At 45.2% G+C, this 24,175-nt stretch overlaps 1 protein-coding gene across 2 annotated transcripts in view; it reads right to left on the bottom strand.

Moving 5' to 3' along the window:
* GATB (glutamyl-tRNA amidotransferase subunit B) overlaps nt 1-24,175 on the bottom strand; it is a 95,580-nt gene that overhangs the window by 19,058 nt on the left and 52,347 nt on the right. For both annotated transcript variants that reach the window (XR_005528750.1, XM_039234332.1), the window contains exons 6-10: nt 23,697-23,810; nt 21,523-21,607; nt 20,770-20,814; nt 18,346-18,535; nt 6,401-6,534 (exon numbers count right to left, since the gene is read on the bottom strand). Coding sequence is in view for 1 of the 2 variants with exons in the window: in XM_039234332.1 (XP_039090263.1) it covers nt 6,401-6,534; nt 18,346-18,535; nt 20,770-20,814; nt 21,523-21,607; nt 23,697-23,810 (568 nt within the window). In the remaining variant the exon portion in view is untranslated. The remainder of the gene's footprint in view (nt 1-6,400; nt 6,535-18,345; nt 18,536-20,769; nt 20,815-21,522; nt 21,608-23,696; nt 23,811-24,175) is intronic.

Below are 24,175 nucleotides of genomic sequence, written 5' to 3' on the forward strand. Positions count from 1 at the left end.
CTGATTAACTCTCAGCAGCAAGAGGGGCAGAGGGCTGGGAAATAAACTGATAAACCCCCTTTCCAGCCTTCCACCTTACTGACAAGTAATAAAGAATCAGGCGGTTTTAAAAATGCAGGTTCCTGGGATATTCTGCAATCCTAGAAAATACAGTGGCTGATTAGAGTATAGACCGTGTGTAGAACCCATAATAAGCACTGAGGTTGAACTGGATTTCTAGAGCATGCAAAAAAGAAAAGGTCCTTTCTCCCATATGAGTTGATGATATAAGGGACATGGAGACGGAGAACAGAAATAGAACACAACATAACTAAAAATACTTTGCCTTTCATCTAATGACCTTAATTCATTAGTTAGGTCATGAACGTACACCATGAAATATTTCCACTGACCTACAGCATTTGAGATTTTTTCACTCATCTTTCTGTACCCACAAAAGCTTGACACAGTCAGTCGGTAATAAATTGTGTCACAGAACTCTTCCCACCAACAGGGAGATCTATCTGGTATACTGCATACATTAATTCCAGATATGCCAGGGCTAACCTTGAATAAGACAATGACAAAGATCAGTACCTGTCACACTGATCCTGAAAGACCCCACTCATCAGTTAAATAAATAAACCATCATCAGATTTGCAACATAATGGCAGCAGAAGCAAAAGCTACAGATTTGCTGCAGTCAGATAATGCCGGTTTCTGGACAGTGAAAGTGTCTCCACCAAACATCAAAACGTTTAAGCTTTGCATGCTAGCCTCCAATCCCCTCAGCCAGTGTATGTACAGAGAGATCCTTCCAATCTGCCAACTTCCTCCAGTCCCCTAGCGCTCTTTCAGGATCACGACACCACCCCCAGCTTGAATCCCGGAGCAGACACCTTGCCACCTCTACAACTGCGCATCCCAGCCCCCTCTCCGCATCTGAGAAATGTGCAGCCCATCTCCATCCCTGCACCCATTTCAAGTCCAAAGTCCACCTTCTCTGCTTCTGTTAAGTTGGGACACAGGAAGCTCCTGGAGGAGGACAGTGGGACTTGGATATCCAGGTGGCTCTTGCTGCTCAACAATCCCTGTGTTCCTCTTGATGATTTCCCCGCACCCCTATCCGGTGCCCCCACCCAACCGTTAGAGCCATGGCGTCGTCTTCCCACCTCCCTTCTCGGCACCCGCTCCCACCTCTCACTTCATAAGGACAGCAGCTGATGCAAGACTCAGAAATTTCTATCATGCCCTCTTCCTCCTCTTCAGCAAACAAACCCCTCAACCCATGCTTTTATCCCATTACTTTCCATTCCTGCAGATCCCGCTTGCATGTTTGTTTCAGAGCTCTCCCTTGGGGCTTTTACTGTGCACCTTGACAAATGCTCAGATCTTCCCTATCTTGAAAATGTTTGCAAGTGATCTTGGAGTCTGCAGGCCTGGTGTCTTACCTTACTTTTGCAGATAAATATCTAGCATTAGTGGCTACTATGGGCCCTTGTAAGCACGTGCCATTCTGGCACTAATCCACCCCTCTACAGAAGATGTTCTCTGAAAAAGCACACTGCCTCGGTTGTTGCCAAGCAAACAGCTTTCCCCATTCTACTGCCCCCCGACTTCTGGGATACATTAAAAGCCTCTTGTAAAAACCCCTCTCCTTGGGCCTCCAGATTCTCTTCCCTCTCCCTGGCTGTCCCCCATTAACTCCTGGCCCAATAAGGAGGAACATTCTTTCCCACAGGGTCTTCTGCCTCCACCTCAGGCTGCCAGGGGAGAGAAGCAGGTCTGTTCCCAAGCCTGCTGCTACTTCTTCGGGGTCCAGTTCTCTCTACCATGAGATTCAACTGGCTTTCATCAAACATGTTTTAAACTAGGGGCCAGCAAACTTCTTACAGGAAGTACCAGAGAGAGAGTAATTGTTTAAGGCTTTGTGGGCCACACACGGTTTCTCTGTCACATATTCTTTGTTTTGATTTAAGAGGTCATAAGCACTGTTTGCTTACGGGCCTGCCAGAATGATCTTTAACAGGCTTCCGAACCCTACAGCCCCACTCTTGGATGCTCTTCCACACATCACGCTGCTAGACTTACCTTCCTTCACCATCGGGCCCCGCCCTGGTCTCAAAAGTCTGCCCTGGTCTGCTAGTCACAGGTACTGCTGCCCCTGGCTGACCTGAAGTTCAGGGTACTCAACTGGACTGGACAACTGGATGGTGGCACTTGCCTGATTTCACCAGGAAATGCTTGGTCAGGGTAGCTATGATTTCTACTTTCTTAACTAAATCAAACCTGTTATTAATAGTGATTTAGAATGAGTTAACAGAAAAACAACCTGAAAAACAATATGCTCAAAATAATTAAAAAGCCAAGTTTAACAAGAACTTTTCTGGTTGGACCCTTTAAACACCACGACAGGTCTTTAAAGATGAGTGCTAATTTGCAAAATTGGCTCTTGCCGACTTGGCCTCTAGAGTGTTCCCTGCCTGGGGTCATCGTGAGACTACTGCAAAGCTCCACAGCTACTGCAGTTCTAAGCTTTGGAAACGTTAGCCCCAGCAGCTGAGCTGTTCACTAATTACTGTTTGTTCTGAGGTGAGGCTGGTGTGTCCAGCCCAGCTAATGGTCCTTTGAACTGTGTGGAAAGAGGACTGCCTAAAGCTTGGTTTTAGAGCATTGGCTCTTGTTCTGCATAAATTGTGTGACAGAGCTATTGTTTAGCTTCCTCTTTACCTGCTTTTGGAATAGCTGCATATACTTTTATTTAGAACGGGGTACCCTTTGGGTACTTAAAACTCTAGTGCTTATGAACTGTTTGGGTAAATACCAGGGGCTCCAAGTCCACTCGACAAGCTAAGGTATCAACCTTAGCTCCTTTAACAGCTACCAACATGGTTGTCAAGCAAACCCCGATTTTCACAGACCAATATAGAAAGAAACTAGTCTGGAAGTCTGGGTACTTGGCTTCCAGTGTTAGCAGCTCACCACCTGAGGTATGTCACCTTCCCAATCAGGGCCGAGATTTCCTTGTCCGCTAAAGGAGAGAGCTGATACGTAAGGTCTCTGCCAAGGAAAGTCAGTGACTTTAGGAATCACAGCTAACAACATGGAAAGCCGTACATTTAAAGACCAGATTGGTAACTCCTCCAAAAGCTCAAACTACACCCTGAAGCCTTCCTGGCTTCTCCTGGCCAACATGAATCTCCCTCCTCTCTGCTCCCACTGCACTGGGTATAGTTCTAAAACAGGACACACCCCCTTCTGCCATGACTTAAGATACTGATGCGTGAGTCTATCCTCAACCTCCCCAGGAGACGAAGAGTTCCTTGAGGGCCTGGATGGGATTCTTTTTATCTCACCACATGCACTGCACACAGTGATGCTCTACATGCATTTACTGGATTCACAGCTAACCTCCCCTGTGACTTTCCATACCCTCAGATTCCAGCCCTGCTCCGATCATACAGGAAGCAGGGCTTAGCTGCCATTTTCCACTCTCTGCTCCTATAAGCTATGTTCCTCCTTGGTCTAAAACATGCCACTTCTTTGCCATTCCACCCTTGGCTTCCTACAGGTGTTGCCCTGACCTCTGCCTCACCAAATCCTATCCATTCTTTTTTTTTTTTTTTAATTTTTTTTTAATGTTTTATTTCTAGGAGAGAGAGAGACAGCGTGAGCAGGGGAGGGTCAGAGAGAGAGGGAGTGACAGACTCTGAAACAGGCTCCAGGCTCTGAGCTGGCAGTCAGCACAGAGCCCGACGTGGGGCTCGAACCCACGAATCGCAAGATCATGACCTAAGTGAAAGTCGGACGCTTAACCGACTAAGCCACCCAGGGCCCCCTCCTATCCATTCTTTAAGGCTTTGGTACAGTTGTGTCTCCTCCATAAACTCTTCTAGATGGCTCCAGTCTTCACTGAATGGCCACAATATTCTCAGCATAAAGAGTGGAGTTTCTGAAGAGAGGTCAAAGCTGAAAGCACAGGAATGAAAGACAAAAAGGCAAGAGATGCCACAGGAGTTTCGGGGACCGAGATTGGCCACTGTTTTGTTAGTTAATATACCAACCTGGCAAAGAGGGCTAATGCAGAGGGCTCACCATGTGCCAGGCGCTGTGCATTTTCCTCTCAAAAACCTTGGAGGCAGGTACTGCCATTTTTGTTCCATAGTGAAGAAATGGAGGGTCAGAGAAGGGAACTCATTCAAGGCCACTGGTGGTTAAGAGCCAAGTGAGGAAGTGAACTCATCCCACGCGGCCACATCACAACATGCATATATACACGCTGCAAGCAAGAGGCTGGACGTGAAGCTGGCACTGTAGAGCGTTAACCGTTTCTGAGCGAACAGTTTTTCAGAATCATGTATCCATACATGCTTGTCCCCCTCCTCCACTTCTCCGTGGCTGAGGGAGGCCGCTGAGACAATGACACACCTGCTGAGACTGGGCTCTACCTTCCACTGGGACCTTGCCAGGGCCTGGCCATCTGCCTGGGGTTCCTGATGAACCCACGCTCCCTCATTCTCCACATTTATTTATTTTTTTTTTTTAATTTTTTTTTTAATTTTTTTTTTTAATGTTTTTTATTTATTTCTAGGGGAGAGAGAGAGAGAGAGACAGCGTGAGCAGGGGAGGGTCAGAGAGAGAGGGAGTCACAGACTGAAACAGGCTCCAGGCTCTGAGCTGGCAGTCAGCACAGAGCCCGACGCGGGGCTCAAACCCACGAACCGCAAGATCATGACCTAAGCGAAAGTCGGACGCTTAACCGACTAAGCCACCCAGGCGCCCCATCATTCTCCACATTTAAATCTGCTGCTTGCTCGCTCGCTCGTTCTTCCCGTCCAGAAACTTTCCTTTTCTCTGGCTTTTGTGGCACTAACTCTGTCCTAGTTTTCCTCTTCTTCATCACGTCTTCTCAGCTGCCTCCCTCTCCGGCCACACTTCTCACTTTAAGAGTCAAGAGCATCTCCAGCTTCTCCCTCAGCCATCGTATCAGGCCATACCCTTCCAGGCAGTTCTCTTCTGCTTCAACAACTTCAAATACCATATGTAAGCCGCGAAGTCCATGCCCCACCCATACTGCACTATGCACTTGCATTCCCAGAACTGTGATGCCTGGACTCACCTCAAGATTTCTACATGTGCTGTTCCCTATACCTGGAACACTTTTACCTCTTGGACTTTGCCTGACTAACCTTACTCATCCTTCCCCCCAGGCCTTAGCTTAGCTGTTACCTTCCCCTTCTCAGAGTACCTGCTAGCTCACTGCTTTGTAATCACCAGCTTCTAGACTGTCGGCTTGGAGAGCAGGGACTACATCAGTCTGCTGACTGGTCTTCCCCATGCTTAGCACAGTGCTTTGCACAGAGTCTAAAGAAACATGTGCTGAATAATGAACAAATGAGAACTCTAGGATTTATACCTGCAAGATCTCTCTTGTCAGCAGTAGATCATATAACTGAGTGTCTCCTGGTTCTGCCTATGAGGGGGATGTCTGTCCCACAGGCAGCCCAGCTCAGCATGTCCAAAACGGAACGTGGCATCCTGCCCCACCCCTTCCCTCATTCCTTCCCCTCTACCTCTCGCTAGACTGAAAAACACTGCCGTGTCACTCCACTGTCCAAGTAAGAACTGGCAGTCCTGTGATGTGAGATAACTGCTGTGCTATCTACCTCAGCTCAGGCCCGCGTCATTTCTCACTGGCACTCCAGCAACAGGCTGCTTGCTTCTGGTCTGTTCTTCCATCCCACCCCTCCAAGTGAAACTGGAGTGGGCTGCAGAGCTAGGGCCCTGAGAGCTGCTGACTAACGTGTTTGCACGGCCACCTCTGGCGGTCTCTGTAGCTTTCTCCTGAGCTTTCCTGCTGCCCCTTGATGCCCCTAAATTCCTGGGTTTCCTAAGCCTCCGTGCCAGCTTATCTCTGAGTGTCTCATGTCCGCTCCCTTACCCAGAACCCCCTTACCCCGCCCATCACCTGGCAACTCCCGCTAGGTCTTCAGGGTCTGGCTCCAGCACACCCTCTGAGGGAAGCCTCATCCACCTTCCGGCCTCCGGCCAGGTCCCCTGGTGTTCATTCGTGGCACCCTGTGTTGCCCAGCCGAACGGGATCGCACTGAGGTGAAGGCCTGTTTTCTTACAGGCCTGTATCCCTCACCAGCTTGTGAACTCCTGGTCCTACTCATCTTCAGGCCCCCAGCCCCGCAGGGTACAAAGGGCAGTGCAGACAGTCAGAGTGGAACAAATAAATGAAATTTCAGATGTGATGGAGGACAGCTTTAGAATCTGGAATTCACAGGGGGTGTTTGTGTCTTGTTAGGAGATCTTAAGGGGAACGAGGGAGAACAAAACACTGGCCCTGCCCTACTTCAACTGCTTCTGGACACAGAGTTCATCATAAAGGAAGAAAGAATCCCCAGATCCCACTCACCTCTCATTGACAGCAAGGTTCTGTTGCTTTAAAAAACCCAGAAAAATATTGAGGACCCAGCTCGTTACTTTTTTTGGCTCTGCCCTAGTTTCTTTTATCACATTCTGGAAGAACTCTAGTAGGCCAACTTCATTCTGTAAAGAAAGAAAAAAAATATATATAAAGTCTCCAAAAAAAATGAAAGATCAGCATTCTGAAGGCAAATCTGAAACTATCACCCTCTGCTTCCTCTGAGACATCTACCTGGACTTTCCTAAACATGGAAATGCCACCAGAAAACTCTGATCACTTTCAGCAAACAGCAAGTATTCGACTTCTACTACCGTCACATTTTATGTAGCATTCTCTCAAAGGAATGAACATATTCCAAGCGCCGGGCTTGGTGAACCAGAGGACGATGAAATCCACTATCCCCCAAACTCGCCTGTCCTCTCACTGTCAGCCCTGTGTACCCTATACCCTTTACCCTTGGGCTGCATCCTTCATCGTCGGGCCCATGATGCTTGGCTTGCCTTCGCTGTCTCTTTCCAGGACTATCCTCTGCTGGAAGTCCCAGTGATTGTGAGAATAAGAAGGCAGGAAAAGAAGCAAATGAAGAAGGAACAGACAGAACATTCTACCTCTGAAAAAATCAAAAGTGGATCGTAACTGTATTCGTCTTTACACCATCCCCAAAGTGACAGAAATGGTTTTCAAAATGAGGAAGAACCCAGGCACATGTGACCCACTGAGACCACACAGCTAATGGAGGGAACAGTGGCTTCTGGGCTTTCGGAGCCAAGCTAGACACAGCTAACCCTGACTCTCCTCCTGCTCCGTGAAAACAACAGACTGGGTGGAGTCAACAAGGAGATGTGAAGAAGACTACTGTCTCCCCCTCTGGTCCGTCAGCTCTGTGAGTCAGGGGCATTCTGTCCTGTCCACTCGACAACTACAGCTCAGTCAGTGCTGGGCCACGGCAGCTACCTGGTAAATATCTGTGGATGCAATTAATGTCTGCTGCCATCACCATGTGCATTTAAAACAAAATCACATGTGCAAGCTCATTCTTTATCAGACCACATTCACCTTTAAGTATTAGCATTGCCACAATTATGCATAAGAACAACCCCAAAGCCTTAACTACTAGCTCAGATCAGTTTGGCAGAGCCAAAAAATGTGGCTAAGTCCATCCTTTGTTTCTCAGTAAGAAAAACAAAAACATGCTTCCCTCACACAGGGGAAGCTGAAGCTTCCAAAATGCAGAGGGAACACATTTTTAGTAGATATCGCCTACCTGCTGAAATGCAAATAAAACCACACTTTCCCTGAAATGGTCTTTTTCACTTTATACTGTGGGTAAGGCTCTTGAACCTTTGCCCCTTTCAGAGAATCTTCATTATGCAAAGGGACCTTCTGGAAAAACAAGAAACTGGGAAGAAGCGAGACATACGAACAAAAGTTCTCTGAAAGCTCAACTATTGCAGATGCTGTAATGTACACACAAGCACATAGTTGCTAAAGTAGAAATTCCATAATAAAAAAAAAACCTACATGCCCTTTGTAACAGATAAATTCTCTAGTGACAAGCCTACTGAATAATCCCATAATCCTCTCTCGAATCTCTTTTCAACCCAACGTTACTATTCTGCTCATGCTAAACCAGGGCAAAGGCCGCCTCAGCAGCCAAAGCTTGACTGCAGATAAAGGCAAATGCAGGCAGAATGAAGAGGAAGTTCTGCTTAACTTATAGAAAAGTATTCAAACTTCCACAATGGTATAGCAAACCACTGGGGAAGTAGAAAACTGCTATCCAGCCCAAATCAGACGGACAGGATTCCCTTTGTTCTAACCCAGACAGGCTGGCCCGCTGGTGAAAAGAGCTGTCAGAAGGAGAACTCTTTGTTTTGCCAAGGAAAGGTTTTCTAAATCCACCTAGAAATATTGCACTTGAACTCCCAGGCTTGGCTGAGTTGCTGGGACGTGATGAATATCTATTCTTCTACCCTTGGGTGGTTTTTTTATTGGATGGATAACATGGCAAGTCAGATTTCTGTTTGTCTTTTTGTGTCAGCGCTATGATGAAGCCTCTCCGAGCTGGAACCGTACTTCACTGGGGGATACACAGCTCCGGCACACAACTGGAAGTGGACGTGAAAATCTGTGATGGTAATGGGGTGCGCTACACGAGGCACGGTTGAAGAAGGCCGAGCCGCAGCCGCCCAGAGAATGACGGATCAATACAAAGTCACACATGGGCTGTCTGCCCTGGCTCTTTAGATCAAAAGCCTGTGTTTCAAGCATTCTGAATAAGGTCTTTTTAGTTCTTCTTAGGAGATCAGCAACTGCTAATAAGCTCGGCACAAATCTCTCAAGTCCCTGGTGAACATGTCATAGCAGCCGTCTGGTTTTCTCAGGAAAAGTGCACTGGTAACTCCCTTACATAAAAACCATATGAAGAGCAATGCAAAAAGGCCACTGCAGTAGGGAACCCCCAACTTCCTTCTCGGAGGCGACGTGCAAGAGTCCGACTCGGACTGACCTATCCTACATCAGAGCCGACACTCTACTACGCGGTGCGTCAAGTCTACTGGCTGAATGTGACACTAATTGTTCCTTCAGCCTCAGCGAACAAAACAGGGACAACTGGTCCAGTCTTGTGTGTAACGCCAGACAGCCTTTATAGCCCTACGACCGGGAGGCATCCTTTTCACATTTTAATCAAATTTCCCGAAGCATTCAATTACACCCAGCGCCACTGCCAGGTCAGCCTCGTGGAGGCTAACAGGAACCCTCCACCGCTAATGGATCTGTCAGTTGGTCAAAGCAGGTGTGTGGCAAGGCAGAGGGGATCACCTCACCTTCACTTTCCGCTCTGGAAAGGAACTCTGACCTGCCCTTGCGACGGGCCCCAGAAGGAGTATCTTTTTGCAGTGCTGTCATTTACAGTCTACCTTCAGAGATGACAAAATGTGGGAAGACTGTGCAGCTGGAATAGGATGAGGGCTGATTTCCCAGCCACCATTCTTGTTCTAAGTCACACAGCCTTTGAACCTGATGACAGGGCAGAAATTAGCTGCACTATATTTAGAAGTAGAATGAAACCTGAGACAGCTGCCCAGTGGCGGACTTCAGAGAAGAAGAAACCCATAAAGTACAAGCTGAGGAACAGCTGATTATGTGGCAGGGAGCGATGCGGCACTAAAGGAACCTTAGATTAGCAATCCGGGGCTAGTTAAGAGGCTTTGAGGAGTATTTCCAGAATAGCTGCTAGACACTGAGAAGGGCGGCCAGCCCTGTGGGGAACTGGCATGGCAGCAGCTGCTGCTGCTGTTAGCAATGATGGTATGCTTTAATAACAGCAACAAGAGGGGCTAGGCACTGTTCTAAGTGCTGTCTCTACGGTAACTCATTTAATTCTTTTTTAAATAATTTTTTAATGTTTATTTCAGAGGGAGATAGAGTGCAAGTGGGGGAGGGGCAGAGAGAGAGGGAGACACACAATCTGAAGCAGGCTCCGGGCTCTGAGTTGTCAGCACAGAGCCCGACGTGGGGCTCAAACTCACGAACCGCAAGACCATAACCTGAGCCGAAGTTGGACGCTGAACCAACTGAGCCACCCAGGTGCCCCATTAATTAAAACAACCCTGGGTTGGTCCTAGAATTCTCTCTCACAGACAAGGACACTGAGGCATGAACTTGTTTGAGGTCACACAGCAAGAAAGCAACAGAGCTGGGATCTGACCCTTTGTGGTCTGTGTTCTTAATCTCCATGTTACACCACTGCTGATGAAGAAAATATTATGTCCCTGCCTTCCTGGGGACCGAGACGGAGCACCTACCAGTGCCAGGCACGATGTGAAGCAACTAACTCATCAAAAGAATGCACTTTCCCACCACTTCCATTATTTTATTTGGTACCTGCCAGCTGTTCAAAGGTTCTTAACATATTAAAAATGTTGCAAAGGCCCTTAGCAATTAACTGAGAAATTAGGAGAAAATGGCAAGTTCTCTTTCTGCCTCTGCCAATGTACATCTATGCCATCTGGCACTCTCCGCTGTGGCCTGACACACACCTCCCCCCAGGATCAGGGAGGAAGACAGTCACCACTGCCCCCCCCTCCCCCCCATGCCATACAGAGCTTCTAGGGAACAGGAGAGTGGCCAGAGTTGCTGGGCCTCTCTTCTACATCCCTTCCACATGCTCTCCTCAGAGAAGTTACAGTGGGTATGTCTCAGCCAGGACACTGCCCAATTCTGATGCACCTTCTGACATTACGAAACCAACCCCATTACCGCTCACATAGTTTTGGTATCAAGCACACTGTACTTTACTGCATTCTAACATTTCAAACATGAGGAACTTGTGCATGAGTTTACACCTAACTGGGCAGGTCATTCCTGTGGTGGGAGCGGCTGACTGTAAGGGAGACCCTGCATCCGTGGACTGAACCCGGTGCTCACAAGCCATGGTTTGCCATGCTGTGGAGCCACAAATTGGAACTGCACCCGTCTGCCACGTGGCTGGAATGCTGGGGCCAGCGGCCACTGAGCATTTCTGCAAACACTGTAAGAGGGCTCAGCAACTGTAGATCAGTGGGGACTCCACTGTTCCCTCTTTATTCCTGTGAACTTGGTCACTCTTACAAAATGAGAACACAATACAGACTCACTAACTTTGTGAAAAGTGGCCCTAAAAATAACATCAAATGTTAGTGTTGGGATGGAAATGGAAATTCGGTAGGGAGGCCTCAGTGGTGGTGCTAGGGAAGAAAGCAGAAGTTATAGCTACATTAAGGACTGACACATTCAGTGGGGTGGTGGCTTGGGTCTATGATGTGAAGGAGCCCTCCCTCTGCTTTTCACGGCAACAAGAAGTGGCTGTGGAAATCCTGGAGTGAGTGTTCACATGCGCTCGCGCACACACACACATACACACAGGATCATCCAGAGGAGTCCTGGGTAGGGAAAAACTAAAGGCAGCTGATTGGTGGTGTGAGACTAGCACAGGAGACACCACTCTCACTTGAGTGCGTCAGGAGGAAGTCAGAATCCTGAACTATCATGGCCACTTTCAAGAACACGAAGATCTGAAGCAGCTCTGAAACTGGCCTAAGAACACCACGGGTATATACTCTCTAGTCTGTCTCATAAAGTACACAATGAGAAAGAGCTACAGTCCTATTTTGGTCTTCATAGTTTCTCCTCCTGGGTCATGTTTCCAGTGGGTTTGGAAGCCCCTAAAATCTGAGTAAAACTCTAGTCCCAACAATTTCACTTGTGCTTTGTTCCCAGCAAAATCGGGAAGTACACACATCTGAGTTTAACTCAGGATAATTGTTCCATTCGGGAAGGGCTCACACCTATATCTGGCTTAGACTAATATGAAAATGAGTATACGTTTTCCAAGATACACTTAGTCTAGGAGGGATGTGGAGGAAAACCAATATGGCAATAAGACTTTTCCTTGGATAATCAAAACCCAAATAATTTAGGTAATAAACGTTGACTGCAGACCGGCATAATTAGAAAACTGTATCTGTAAGAGTGGGCCATAAAAAGTATGCTATCAAGAAATCAATTCTGATTACAATCACATATCAATGTGCCTAAAGCCACCATTGTCACATGGAGCCAACATGGAGAGATCCTGTGTGGTCAACAGCAGCTTTCTGGCTGCAGCTTAAAAACAGCAGCAAGAAAGAAACTGCTTCCGGGCAGTGCTTGCTCGTTTGCTCTGAGACCTGACTGAAACCTGAAGTAATATATTTTCACTGTCCTCAAAAGGAAATCATTTCACAAACAGGAAACCAGGCATCAGGATGGATTAAGGAGGGAGCCCCTATGAATCTCCAAGGTTGGGCACTCAGGGCTTCACTCCTCCCTGCACTTTTGTGACAGTGGGCGGATCCCTGAGGGGTCAAATGACCCTGAGCCCAGCGGATCCGTCCCTCTGAAAGTCCTTTGTTACTTGCATCTGAAATAAACGCACTGTTGGTTTTGCAGGAGTGAAGTTAGAAGATGGGTCTTTTATTCAGCTTTACCAGAACAAAATATTGGTTATGTTTCTAGCGCATACACTAACTGTAAAAGCACCCACAGGCTGGCAAGCACTGGGTACAATTTTATAAAATGAAGAATAAAATCAATTTCAAAAATTACATGGAGCTGAAATATGGTGAGCGACGATGTTGACCAAATGGATTTTCCTTCAGGAGTAGTTAGAAGGCCAGTGCTTTGCTCCTCAGTACATCTAAGCAGTCTAAAACCAGTCAATATGGTTTCAGAGGCCTTTTTAAACTATTAGCTTTAAAGGAGTATTACCTATGGGTATACAGGTATTTATCATGGGAAATTACTTTACAGACAGCTCATCCAAAAAGAAAGCCAAGCCATTTCAAGCTTACTAGAAACTCAAAGCAAAACTCTCGGAAAACAATCCATTTAACAATCAACCATAGTCATGATATCTTTTCTGTTTCTTCATCCCCTGGAGACACGTTAACCTTTTTCATGGTGTCAGAAACAAAGGATTATGACTTTAAGTGGGGAATAACCATCTAGGGAAAATGAAGTGGTTCAAATAGGACTGCACATCTTGAGGCTGAAAGCAAAGAAAGCCAGCCACATACAGCAGCACAGGTCACTAATCTGGAGGGTCACAACCACGTTTTCCTGCAGTCTTACTGGGGCCATGATGGATCTTTCTTAAAATTCTTCCTTGTGCAGCTCTCTGTGTGTTAGCAGCTGTTTGGTGCCAGTGTTCTTCTCCCCGGCAACTCGTTCTAGGGAGTCTGCTTGGCTGGATTTAGATTTCTTTTAGATTCAGTCAAGATTCTTCTCTGTCAATCACCTACAGGATGAGTGAACCCTCCCCTCCTCTCTTTCAGCTAGGGAGGGTAACAGCTCCAGTCACCTTGGCAGAGCTCTCCCCTCCAAAGCATCAGAGGGGAGGTCTGAAGTTAAGACTATCTCTTAGTCAGTGTTTTGACCCAGTGCCCTGTGGGGCTACTTGGGAGAGTTAAAAGTGACATGGAAAAGAGAGCTCTTCCACCTGAAAACGACACAGGGCAATGTGACGCATACAGCAGGCCCTCAAGAAACACTAAACTGGGGATGCTATGCCATTCCTCCACTGAAATCTATACTTATTTATTTTGAGAGTGAGAGCGAGTGAGCTCAGGGTAAGGGCAGAGAGAAAGGGAGTACGAGAATCTCAAGCAGGCTCTGTGCTGACAGCACGGAGCCTGAGGTGGGGCTTGAACCCACAAACTGAACCGTGAAATCATGACCTGAGCCAAAATCAAGAGTTAGACATTCAATCGACCAAGCTACCCAGGCGCCCCCCTCCACTGAAATCTTGATGAGGTGGACATCTTTCGTCTACTGACTTCATACACAGCCAGTCATCCTGTGAGCTCGTATCTCTTCCTTACCAAGCGCCTGCCACATGCTAGGATGCATGACATGAGGCAACAGGCAAAATCATCCCACAAACTCTACTTATTCTGCCCTCTGTGGAGACCCATTCGATGATTCGGTCAGAAGGAGCCAAGAACCTAAGGCAGCAAGTTCAAGAAACAAAATAAAGTTGCAGAGGCGAGCTTACATTTATTTTTGTGACTTAAATTTCCTACTTGGGAAATGGATATAATTTCTGCTTTTCATTGGATTTGACTGATTTTCACTAATTTAGTAGACAGCACTTTAAGGCAGTCTGACCTCTTAAAAACCAAGTGATCAAAAGTTTTAAATGAGTCAGTGGTCTGTGATTGTGCCTAATGAAACATTAGTGGGACTGTATAAATCATTAACAAATGTAAAATTCTATTTTCTCTATCAAGTGATCCAAAACAGCAATGAACGTGACACATTACTCCTGTTTGGCACTGTGGCATATTATATGTGCAGGCAGGTAATAGAGCTTCGGCATGTAAATAAAGCCTGGGCTCTGAAGTCCCACAGGCTTGGCTAAGTTACTTAACGTCTTACATTCAAGCACAGAGGTTATGTTTCCTTATCTGTAAAATGGGGAGAACAGCAATATCTACCTCAGAGGGTTGCTGTAAGGGTAAATGAGAAAGTGACTGCTATAAACCACAGAGACTTCTGTCAGTGAGCAGCCATTTTTATGTACTGCTTAGGCAAATAACTACAAATTGTTTGCATTCTCTGTATCAGGTAAGGCAGAATTTAGGAAGAGATACCCTCACAGACATCGTCCTGGGATTATCTGCTAAGAAAAATGCACATGCATATAATCTAGATCATTCTAATAATTACTCCTGGAATATGCTGATTCAGAGAAGGACTTGCTACACTATTAGAACTTCTTATTTTTCAGAATCCTAACACCTGGATTTCAGCTTCTGCATTTCTGTTCCTTCATCCTTACAAATGAGGTCAGCAATTAAGGCAATTTGAAATAAGGAAGGGAAGCAAGGTTGTCTAAATAGGTCCAAGTTTCAGGTGGGGCAGGACACTTTTTATGTGGCCAGAGGAAAAAACACTAATATAGATTTTCTGTTCGGAGGGGACTGTCAGGAGGGTCCATGAGAGAAAAATAGAATACAGATTGGATTTAACGTTCTAACAAAACCAGTTCAGAAAACAAGAGTTAGAGAGACCAAGTGATTTGCCTCTGGACATAGTATGGGGGTGGTTAGAGCAGTGGTCCTGGTCTTCTCACCCAGAGTTCAAGGAGCCAGGCATCGTTCCATGATTTGCTAGGTTGTCAAGACTGGTTTATGTATCTGACCGTTGGAAACAGGGATGCTTTTATTAGGAATGCTGCTACTTCCAGGGCTTTCACAAGTATTATAAACAGTATCCTATCCACTTACTCATTTGTCCATCCATTTACTGAATACATATTCACTGAGTGCCTACTATGTGCCAGACATGGTGGGAGATGCTAAAATATAATAATAGAGTTCTGTAAATATCAAGCCTAAATTATCAGTCCATAATCCAATCCTTACCAGACAATAAAATGATACGATAAATTAAAGACCAGAGGTAAATTCTGCAGTCTCTGGTATTTGTGAGTAAGGCATGTGTGTGAGGGTGGGTGTGTGCTAAATGCTTAACTTAATAAGCAATCTGAAGGCACAGAGCATGAAGTCGAAGCGGCAAAGCACACCTCCACTACTGCTATTTATTTAATGAATACTCCTGGGCACTCTTTAAATTGAAAGATGGTTCATTAGATTTGTGCATCTGCCCTTCTCAGCAATCTGTTGTGTTTCTGATGAAGGCAGGAAAAAACATGAACATATCATTTTCGGGTCTCAGTAATTCAGCTTTCAATGATTACAAAGTCGTAAAGAGCTCAGGATGCCTACTTTGAGGAAAACAATTTGTCTGAATCATTCTCTTTCCATTGCTATTAAGTTCTCTTTGCGCTCATCTTGGGAATTCAAAGAACTAGCCCTTTAAAAAAACAATGAATCACCTAATACATTAGCTGCAAGCTATGCAAATAAACATATTTTTAAGATATTAAAAGACCAGTCCCTTCAAAACTGGCTTAAAAATCACCTTCTTCTTGAAGTTTTGACCTTTTGTCCCAATCAAGGTAATCACTGCCTCCCTGGGCTCCCATCCTGCATTATGTATCTATTGGTTAGCTGGTTAGCTGTCGTGTGTGTGTGTGTGTGTGTGTGTGTGTGTGTGTGTGTGTGAACTCTTGGAAAGCAAAGAAACACTTTTTTAAAAAAAATCTTTGTCTCTGAGTACCTGCTACATAGAAGATGCAAAATAAAATAAAAGCGGTGGACTGAAGAGATGAAATGTGGGTTCCCCGAAACAGGATGTTAAACTATGAAAACGTGGACCCACTCACCGGGCACCCCTCAGCCTTTATTCAAGGCCTCCTGTGAAGGACACATGAGTGGAGCCTGGATCAGAAACATGAACAAGAAAACGTCCCTGCCCTCAGAAGACTCACTTTCAGTGAGGGACAGCAGACGCTCCCCACCACCACATGCTTGTTGGAGGCCAGGTGTGACATTGCTAGAGAGATGCTCTCCAAAGGGAGTGCATATTTGCAGTTCATGCCTTGGAGAGAAATAGCCATAATCCTGTGAGGAGTTTCTGAGAGGTCTTTTCACCTCTCTTATAAAGGAAGCTGATGCACAAAAAGAAATTTTAACATTATATTTAGTGGATTCTTTTCTGAAATCATAGTTGTGAGCAAAGAAATGCCCAGAGGCACCTGGGTGGCTCAGTGGGTTAAGCATCCGACTTTAGTGCTGGTCATGATCTCACGGTTTGTGGGTTCGAGCCCTGCGTCGGGCTCTGTGCTGACAGCTCAGAGCCTAGAGCTCGCTTTGGATTCTGGCTCTCCCTCTCTCTCTGCCCCTACCCCACTCACACCCTGTCTCTGTCTCTCAAAAATGAATGAATGTTAAAAAAAATTTTTAAAAAAATGGCCAAGAAACCTGGGTTCTTCACTTGCTACCTCCAAGGGCTGCCTGTGTTCACCTGGCAGAAGGCCAAACAAAGAGGTAACAGATGTCTCTGAGGTGAAGACCCAGTGGGCTCCGTCCCAGTCTTCGCGCCCCCTGTGTAATCTGGCGGTTGTAAAATGCAGGACCAGAATGTGGCATTTCGTATTTAGTACAGTGGGCTGGAAATTCAAGTGATCAGATGTAGGAGAAGATAGACAGGACTAAAACTCAGTTTGGTTATGTCAACCTAGGGAAAAATACTTGAGTTGTAAGACGCTTCAGATTAAAAGTTGTTGTGTCCAAGATGCTAACTGATTCACACAAAGATCTGGCATTAAGCACCGCTGATGTGCTAATCTGTGCTGAGGAACAGTGAGTGAGAGGGTGACACAGCCCTTGCCTAGAAGTTGCTGAACAAATCAAACTATGAAATAACTAAAATCCAGCACTGCCACCATCACAGAGTTATGTCTAAGATGCGACTTCAGCCCGCGGCATGCAGTGGTCAACTCTGCCTGGAGCATGAAAGATGATCTGAGCACTCCTAAGCATTCCTGGGAGGAAAAGAGTTTTCACGTGAGAGTCTCTAGGTAATTTTCCCATTAGCTGATTTATAAAGACAGAGCCATTCATTCAACAAATACCCACTGGCCAACCCTGAACCAGGAGCGTTGGGGCCGCTGTTACTGAAGTATATAAATATGTACATTAAAACATTCCTATGTAGTTATTACTGGTTAATTAAAATATGCAAAAACCCAGGGTCTATGCAGATTCCACTGTCACAGAAGCTAAAGTGAGGCATATCCCCAGTGCCCGAACCATGCAGCAGCAAAACTTCCTACTTCCTAACAGACAAGCAGAAGACAACTGTGACAAAACCCTATACTCACTGATGCCAGATCACTTTAATGTTGCCATGACAAAGAAAACAGCAAAACCCCGGGCAGCTTTGAAAAGAATGGAAAATCCCTAAGCAGGTCTCACTGGTGTCAGATTCTCTAACGGCCCCTTAAGATGCATCCTCAAGCCTCAAAGGACCGATACTTTTAGTCAGAGTTTTCAACATTTCGTGCGGAATAAACGTTTTTCTTCTACAATTGAGAAACAGCTGGCTGGCTTTTGAGAACCGAACTTCCTGCCAGACCCTGTCATGGTTCAATACTGCTAGACATCTAGAAACCCTATACATTGATTTTCTTTTGTCCTGAGGACACATGGGAAAACATTCATCCATAACATTTGGACTGTCTTCAAGAAGCCTCCACGGCTGCTGTGAGCGGCTGTTCATTTCTGCAGAGAAGAAATGACTGACATGAGATCCCACTTCATCTTCTGGTTTTTTGAGGAGTATTTACCATAAAGGTGGTGAGCAAAGGTTATCGTGCCTTGTTCTTCTCAGAAGCATCTATTGTACAACTGAAGCAATCTGCCTGCTCCACTCAGAGCTCACACTGTAGAGCATTACCCTAAACTGCTGAGCTGGGCTTATTTTAGCCTCTGATCAATACCTACCAGTAAGGCGAAGCTGTGTTCTGGCAGCATCCCATACTGTTGAATGAGCTTCTCCCGGGTCTCACTGGGGAGCTCGGGGAGCCGCTCCCTGATCTGGTCAATGTTGATCACTTGCTGCAGGTCTGCTCCAGCAGGCAGAGATGCGCTGTCATAGAGACGCAGGGGAGGCAGGTTGGGCTCAGGCATAAACCTAGGCACACAGAGGAAATAGGGGTTGACTTGGAAGTGTTTGGTTTAACAGGAAAAATACCCTATCATCAATATGAAAGTTTTGTGTTTAGCTGCCATGTTAAAATTGCGAGTATCTTCTGATGTCCTATAATATCAATTCTCCCCTTTCCCAGAAGGAGTCCTTGCACAAGTGTATGCTATAGGTCAAGACCACCAGACCTGCTAGTGGCCGTGCTTATAAACTAATGATGAGCCAAAAAGGCACAACACAGGTTGATGCCACACTGCGATTTCTAACTGTGGATAAAGTACATATTCATAAAGGCATAGACTGCAAAAAACAGGACCAAACGAGAACAATCTACTTATTAGGCAGAAAAAAAGACTTTCCCTCTTTATAAATTCTCACCATTTTTAGCAGTATCTGTGAAATAAATGAAAAGTCAAAGAAAAAGAAAACCTTAAGAAGTGGAAGAAATCAATGAATTTTGCCTAAATAAAATGTAGAAGCTATTGTGGAGGGAGGGAGAAGTGGGGCACAGGGGATTTTCAGGACAGTGAAACTATTCTCTAGGACACTGTAACAGCAGATGTACATCATTATACATTTCTCAAAACCCACAGAAATACAACATCAAGAGTGAACCCTAATGTAAACAATGGACTTTAGTTAATAATAAAGTCTCAATTTCGGTTCACCAATTATAGCAAATGTACCACACCAGTGTGTTTAGTGAGTTTTCAACACTTCCTGGGGAATAGATGCAAATCACACAGCAATGCAAGATGCTGTCAGGGGGGACTGGGGTGGGGCGGGGGGGGGGGGGGGCGGACAGGGAGCACGCAGTATGTGCCAAGGAGCCTACGGGACCTTTCTGCTGCACCACCGTATATAATGTCTTTTCTTCTGTTCGATCCCAGCANTCACCAATTATAGCAAATGTACCACACCAGTGTGTTTAGTGAGTTTTCAACACTTCCTGGGGAATAGATGCAAATCACACAGCAATGGGGGGGGGGGGGGGGGGGGGGGGGGGGGGGGGGGGGGGGGGGGGAGGCGGACAGGGAGCACGCAGTATGTGCCAAGGAGCCTACGGGACCTTTCTGCTGCACCACCGTATATAATGTCTTTTCTTCTGTTCGATCCCAGCATCCAACATTTTCTCTCTATTGATACTTGTCAAAGGGCTTACGCAAAAGCAGGATAATACAGAGCAAATGGTGGTGCCAAGGTGACAGATTAGATGTGCAAGCAACCCATCATCTCAGTGCCAAATCTATGCTGTGTATCGGCCTGACTTCTGAAGGCAAGGGGAAAGCCAAAGGGAGGCTTCCGGAATCCCACCTATTAACCTGAGGGATTGAGCCAAAGCCACTTGCTGACCTAAAAGCCAAACTGTGTGCTGATTAGGAAAGTGGCGTAAACAGAGTAGGGCAGCAACACTGGAGAACCAAGAAGCTCTTGGGAAGAACATATTGAACTGAGAAGATCATAGCGATTCAAACAATCTTGACTCTGACAGACAGGGCAGGCAGCCTGCAGGGGAGGTTCACTCTGAGGGTTTAGGAGTTTCTTTCCCACATCACAGTGCTACATCTGTTCAAGAGGCTTGCCATCGACAGCACGAGTTGCACTTAACATCTTTCTGCACTTCGTGAAGGAACAGTGGGCTAACCTCAACAACTTTGCCGATTCAAACCTCTATCTTTAAAATCTGCTAAACTCAGTGAGGAAAAAACAAAAGTTTTCAGTTTACCTTAAGCCTGTCATTATTTACTTTATTTCTGGATCTCATATTAAGTACAACTTGTTTCATTTATCAATTAACTAGCATCACCCGAGATATGAAGGGAAATGCCATTGACATATGCATCTTTTTCCCCCCATATCTTCCCAAGGTTCTTCAGTGTGTTACTGAATTTGTAACTGAATATAAGAATATCCTAGGCCCCATCCTCGACTGCTACCCTCTCAGCTCATTTATAACAACTCTCAGGCAGAAGTGAGTCAACAGCATCTTCCAATAGTTGAATTTCGTCAAATAAGGCACTCTGGGGCTACCAAACCAAGAAAACATTCTTTCTCTCAGTATACACATAAAATAGGAAGTCCAGATTTTCCATCATGCAAGAATACAAACAGAAAGTGGTTCTTAAAAACTATCCAGGATCATTATGGTGCTCTACGAGTGGATTTGAAACACATCCCTGACCCCAAACACATAATGGTACTTTGACAAGAGGGGTAACTACCTGTAGTCTTGTTTTCCTTCTTTGTCTCTCATCGGTACGGTGCACCTACGACAGTTAAATAAGAAAACATTAAACAAACATCACGAGCAGCATTGCCTAGCATATGTGCAAAGGGAAAGGGGTAACCCTGACCAATAAGGGACACAGGCAAATTCAAGCTCTTTAACCTTCTTAGGGAGACACTTACATGACTCCATGAAAAAATAATATTAATGAAAGAGAAATATTTAGATTAATTAAAAACATGGGAGAGAGAAGAAATTGCTTCAATGTTTCCAGCTTCCAACCAGCTCAAACTCTTGTCTTCTGAACTTCCTTCAGTCTCCTGCTAAAAGCACAAAATCCTCAAAATTCAGTCAGAATATCAAAGTTATCCAAACAAAATAAAACAAAACAAAGGCACCTCTGTAACCAACCCTAAGCTTTCTTTACCTCTAGCTTGAACTAGTACAGCTTAAGTCTGATAGAATTTAAGGAAATAGAAATTCTTGCCACAAAGTGGGTAAACTGGAAGCAAATGAAAGGCCAGAATGTAAGCACTTATGTACAGGTCTGGTTCAGTTTCAACCGCTTACCAGTCCTACAGGATATTCTATCTGTGTAGCATATAGTATTTTCCCAACTGCACTAGTGAGAAAAGCATTCATGCAGAGAAGCTAAGTACCTTCTTCAAAGTCACAAGGCTTGCCTGTGGTGAGCCTAGATTGGAGCCCCACCCAGCTGCGTTCAAGATGCTTGTCAGTGCAAACTCACCCTAGCTTGTAGTCAAATGATCGAGTTTCATTCAGAATTTCACATCCATTCTCAAGTTCGTCGATTTGTCTCTGAATTTCATAGTCTAAGAAAAACATAGTAATTTAGTATCATATTTTCATTCCTTTCATCCAATCAAGCATTAATTAGAAATCTTTTTCAATCTTTAAGTCAAAAATAATCAAGAGAGTTGTTCATACTAATTCTTCCCTGACATGCTATATTTTCTCACTGCCATCATAGGATTATGGTGCCGGAAAGGGCTTTTAGGAAGCTCTGCTTCTTTACTTTCTGAGAAAACTCAGGTTCATGGTGACCCAGTCCAGTTTACAGCTCTTGGCAGAAGAACGGCTAAGACAAATATCTAGGCCAACTAACTCCAGATCCAGGACTGCTGCCAATCAAGAGTTCTAATCCAGGGATCCATGGACAGACTTCAAGGGGTTCTGGGACCTCCCGAAATTATACACAAAATGTGGGTGTGTGCATTTGCATATTTTTAGAGAGAGAGTCCAGAATTTTCATAGGGATCTATGACCTCAAATCATTAAGAGCTGCTACTCTATGCCATGCTCCCTCACCACCAAACCAAGCAGACTGTGGTACACAAAACACAGCCATAATTGTTAAGCCTTTTTTCTGGAAGGAGTTTAAGCCTGCCCCTTCACTCCCCACTCCATCATGTGCCACTTTCCCTCACCCAAATCCACCTTTTAACTGAGGTGACAAGAAGCAGCAACACCAAAATGTATCAGTCTTTGCTCCCCATCTCCCCCACTGAGATGATGACTACTAGGCATGACGTAGGGAGAAGCCCGGGGTGAAAAAATCATGCATGGAGAATTAAACCCATCGTAGTAAATCTGTGGTTCTTTTGGTCTGAGTGAGAACACAGGCAGAATTCAGTCTCAGGGGGCTCCTTCATAAATCATTATGGGTAAATCTACCTAAAATCTTGCTGTTTGTTTTTTTTAGGTTACATCATCACCTCCTAGAATAATGAGTTCCAGAACACTTACTACCCACAGAGTGAGGCGGAGCTTTCTTCTATTCATTCCAAGCTTCCCCTTCACAACACTGGGCTATAAGGGTTTCTCTGACCCAAACCTCTCATGGCTTCATAAATGTGGACTGTACCTCCTTCTAGAGACAGAAGAGCCCACCCTCTTTTGTCTATCTTCATGTGGGAACCATCCCTTACCCCTTTCCCTTGAGTAAGTTGACCATTATAATGCCCTTTTCCTGAAAATTTGTAGACCCACAGTATCTTCGTTGAGGCTGATCATTTCAGGCTCAGGATAAAGTTTCATACAAGACTAGAGAATCTTTGCTCTATGGTTTCCAATACTTTACTCAACAAGACCCAGGACTCTACTCAACACAAAGCAATGCATTCAGATATCTTGTGCTCTGTGCAGCCCTGAAGGAATGCACTTTAAACTTGATCTCCTCCCTATATTACCTCTTCCTCTATAGAAACCTTTGGTTTTAAAGAATAGTTTAGTTCTCTGAGATATCTTCACAGTCAGAAACATATATGGGTCTGCATGAGCTCCAATAAGACCAAAACTCGATTACATAGGCATATGCAATCTATTAGTAAAAATAGTAAAAAACTAGAAAATGAATAATAATTATAGTCATGAATAAATATGACTATAATGAATAAATGTGACTGTATAAAGTTCACGCAGGTCAGAAAGAATGTGCTAAATGCAAAAACGGAGTTACACTATTTTGTAGATCCTCCCATAAAAAGGATCCTCCCTTTGAATAGGCTTTGAATCGAATGTGCTGGAAGAGACACTGTAGGAGTTCTAGAGCTTAGGACTCATGAAGCCTTGATGCCTCTGCCTTCATGACCCTGGAATGCCTACTGCCAAACAAAAAGGTCCAGGCTAGGCAAGCGAATGAAGAAGGACCACAGCAAAGAGAAGCCCAGCAGACCTCCAGCACCAAGGCCTCGATATCTGAGTGATGTCACCTTAGACCCTTTGTTTCAGCTGAGCTGCCAGCTTCCACAGGGCATGAGTGAGCTGAGACAGGATCTAATCAGTAGAACTGTGAAAAACAAAATGGTGACTGTATAAGCCACTAAGGTTTGGGGTGGCTTGTTACAAAGCAATAGATAATGGATAGAAAGAGGAACGTTAATAGTAATAGCTGACATTCACCTATTGCTCTGGCCAGGAACCTGGCGCTGTTGAGATTCTTCACTTCAGTTCGAACGCCCAAAGGCTCCCCAGGATGGTGCACAGATATATTGGCATCCACTCTTAACTGGCCCTCTGAGAGGAGAGAAAAAAAAGACAACTCTTTAGAAATTCTTTGAGGCAACATGGTCTTTTGAAGTCTGCCGGCAAGCAATATTTAATTCCACTTGCTGTTTAGCCAGTTATGGCAACCTGAGCTTAGAGAAGGTATGGTTGGTCCTGAAACTCTTCTGCCCACTTATGAGAATTACAGTCCTAAAGCATCTGAGGTGTGAGCTTATGTGTGCGTGCATATTGTACGCCCTTGTGCACATGCAGAAGACAGGGGAAATTCTGGAGGTACCAGATATAGAAATTTAATTTCGTTTTGCCAAATAAAAAAAACAACACTGTCAAAATGGAGAATTACTCTGTAGTTTTATCCTGAGTTTTTATCCAAA

The sequence above is a fragment of the Hyaena hyaena genome, unplaced genomic scaffold (genome assembly GCF_003009895.1).
Source record: "Hyaena hyaena isolate Hyena2069 unplaced genomic scaffold, ASM300989v1 scaffold_89, whole genome shotgun sequence".
Classification (NCBI taxonomy): Eukaryota; Metazoa; Chordata; class Mammalia; order Carnivora; family Hyaenidae; genus Hyaena; species Hyaena hyaena.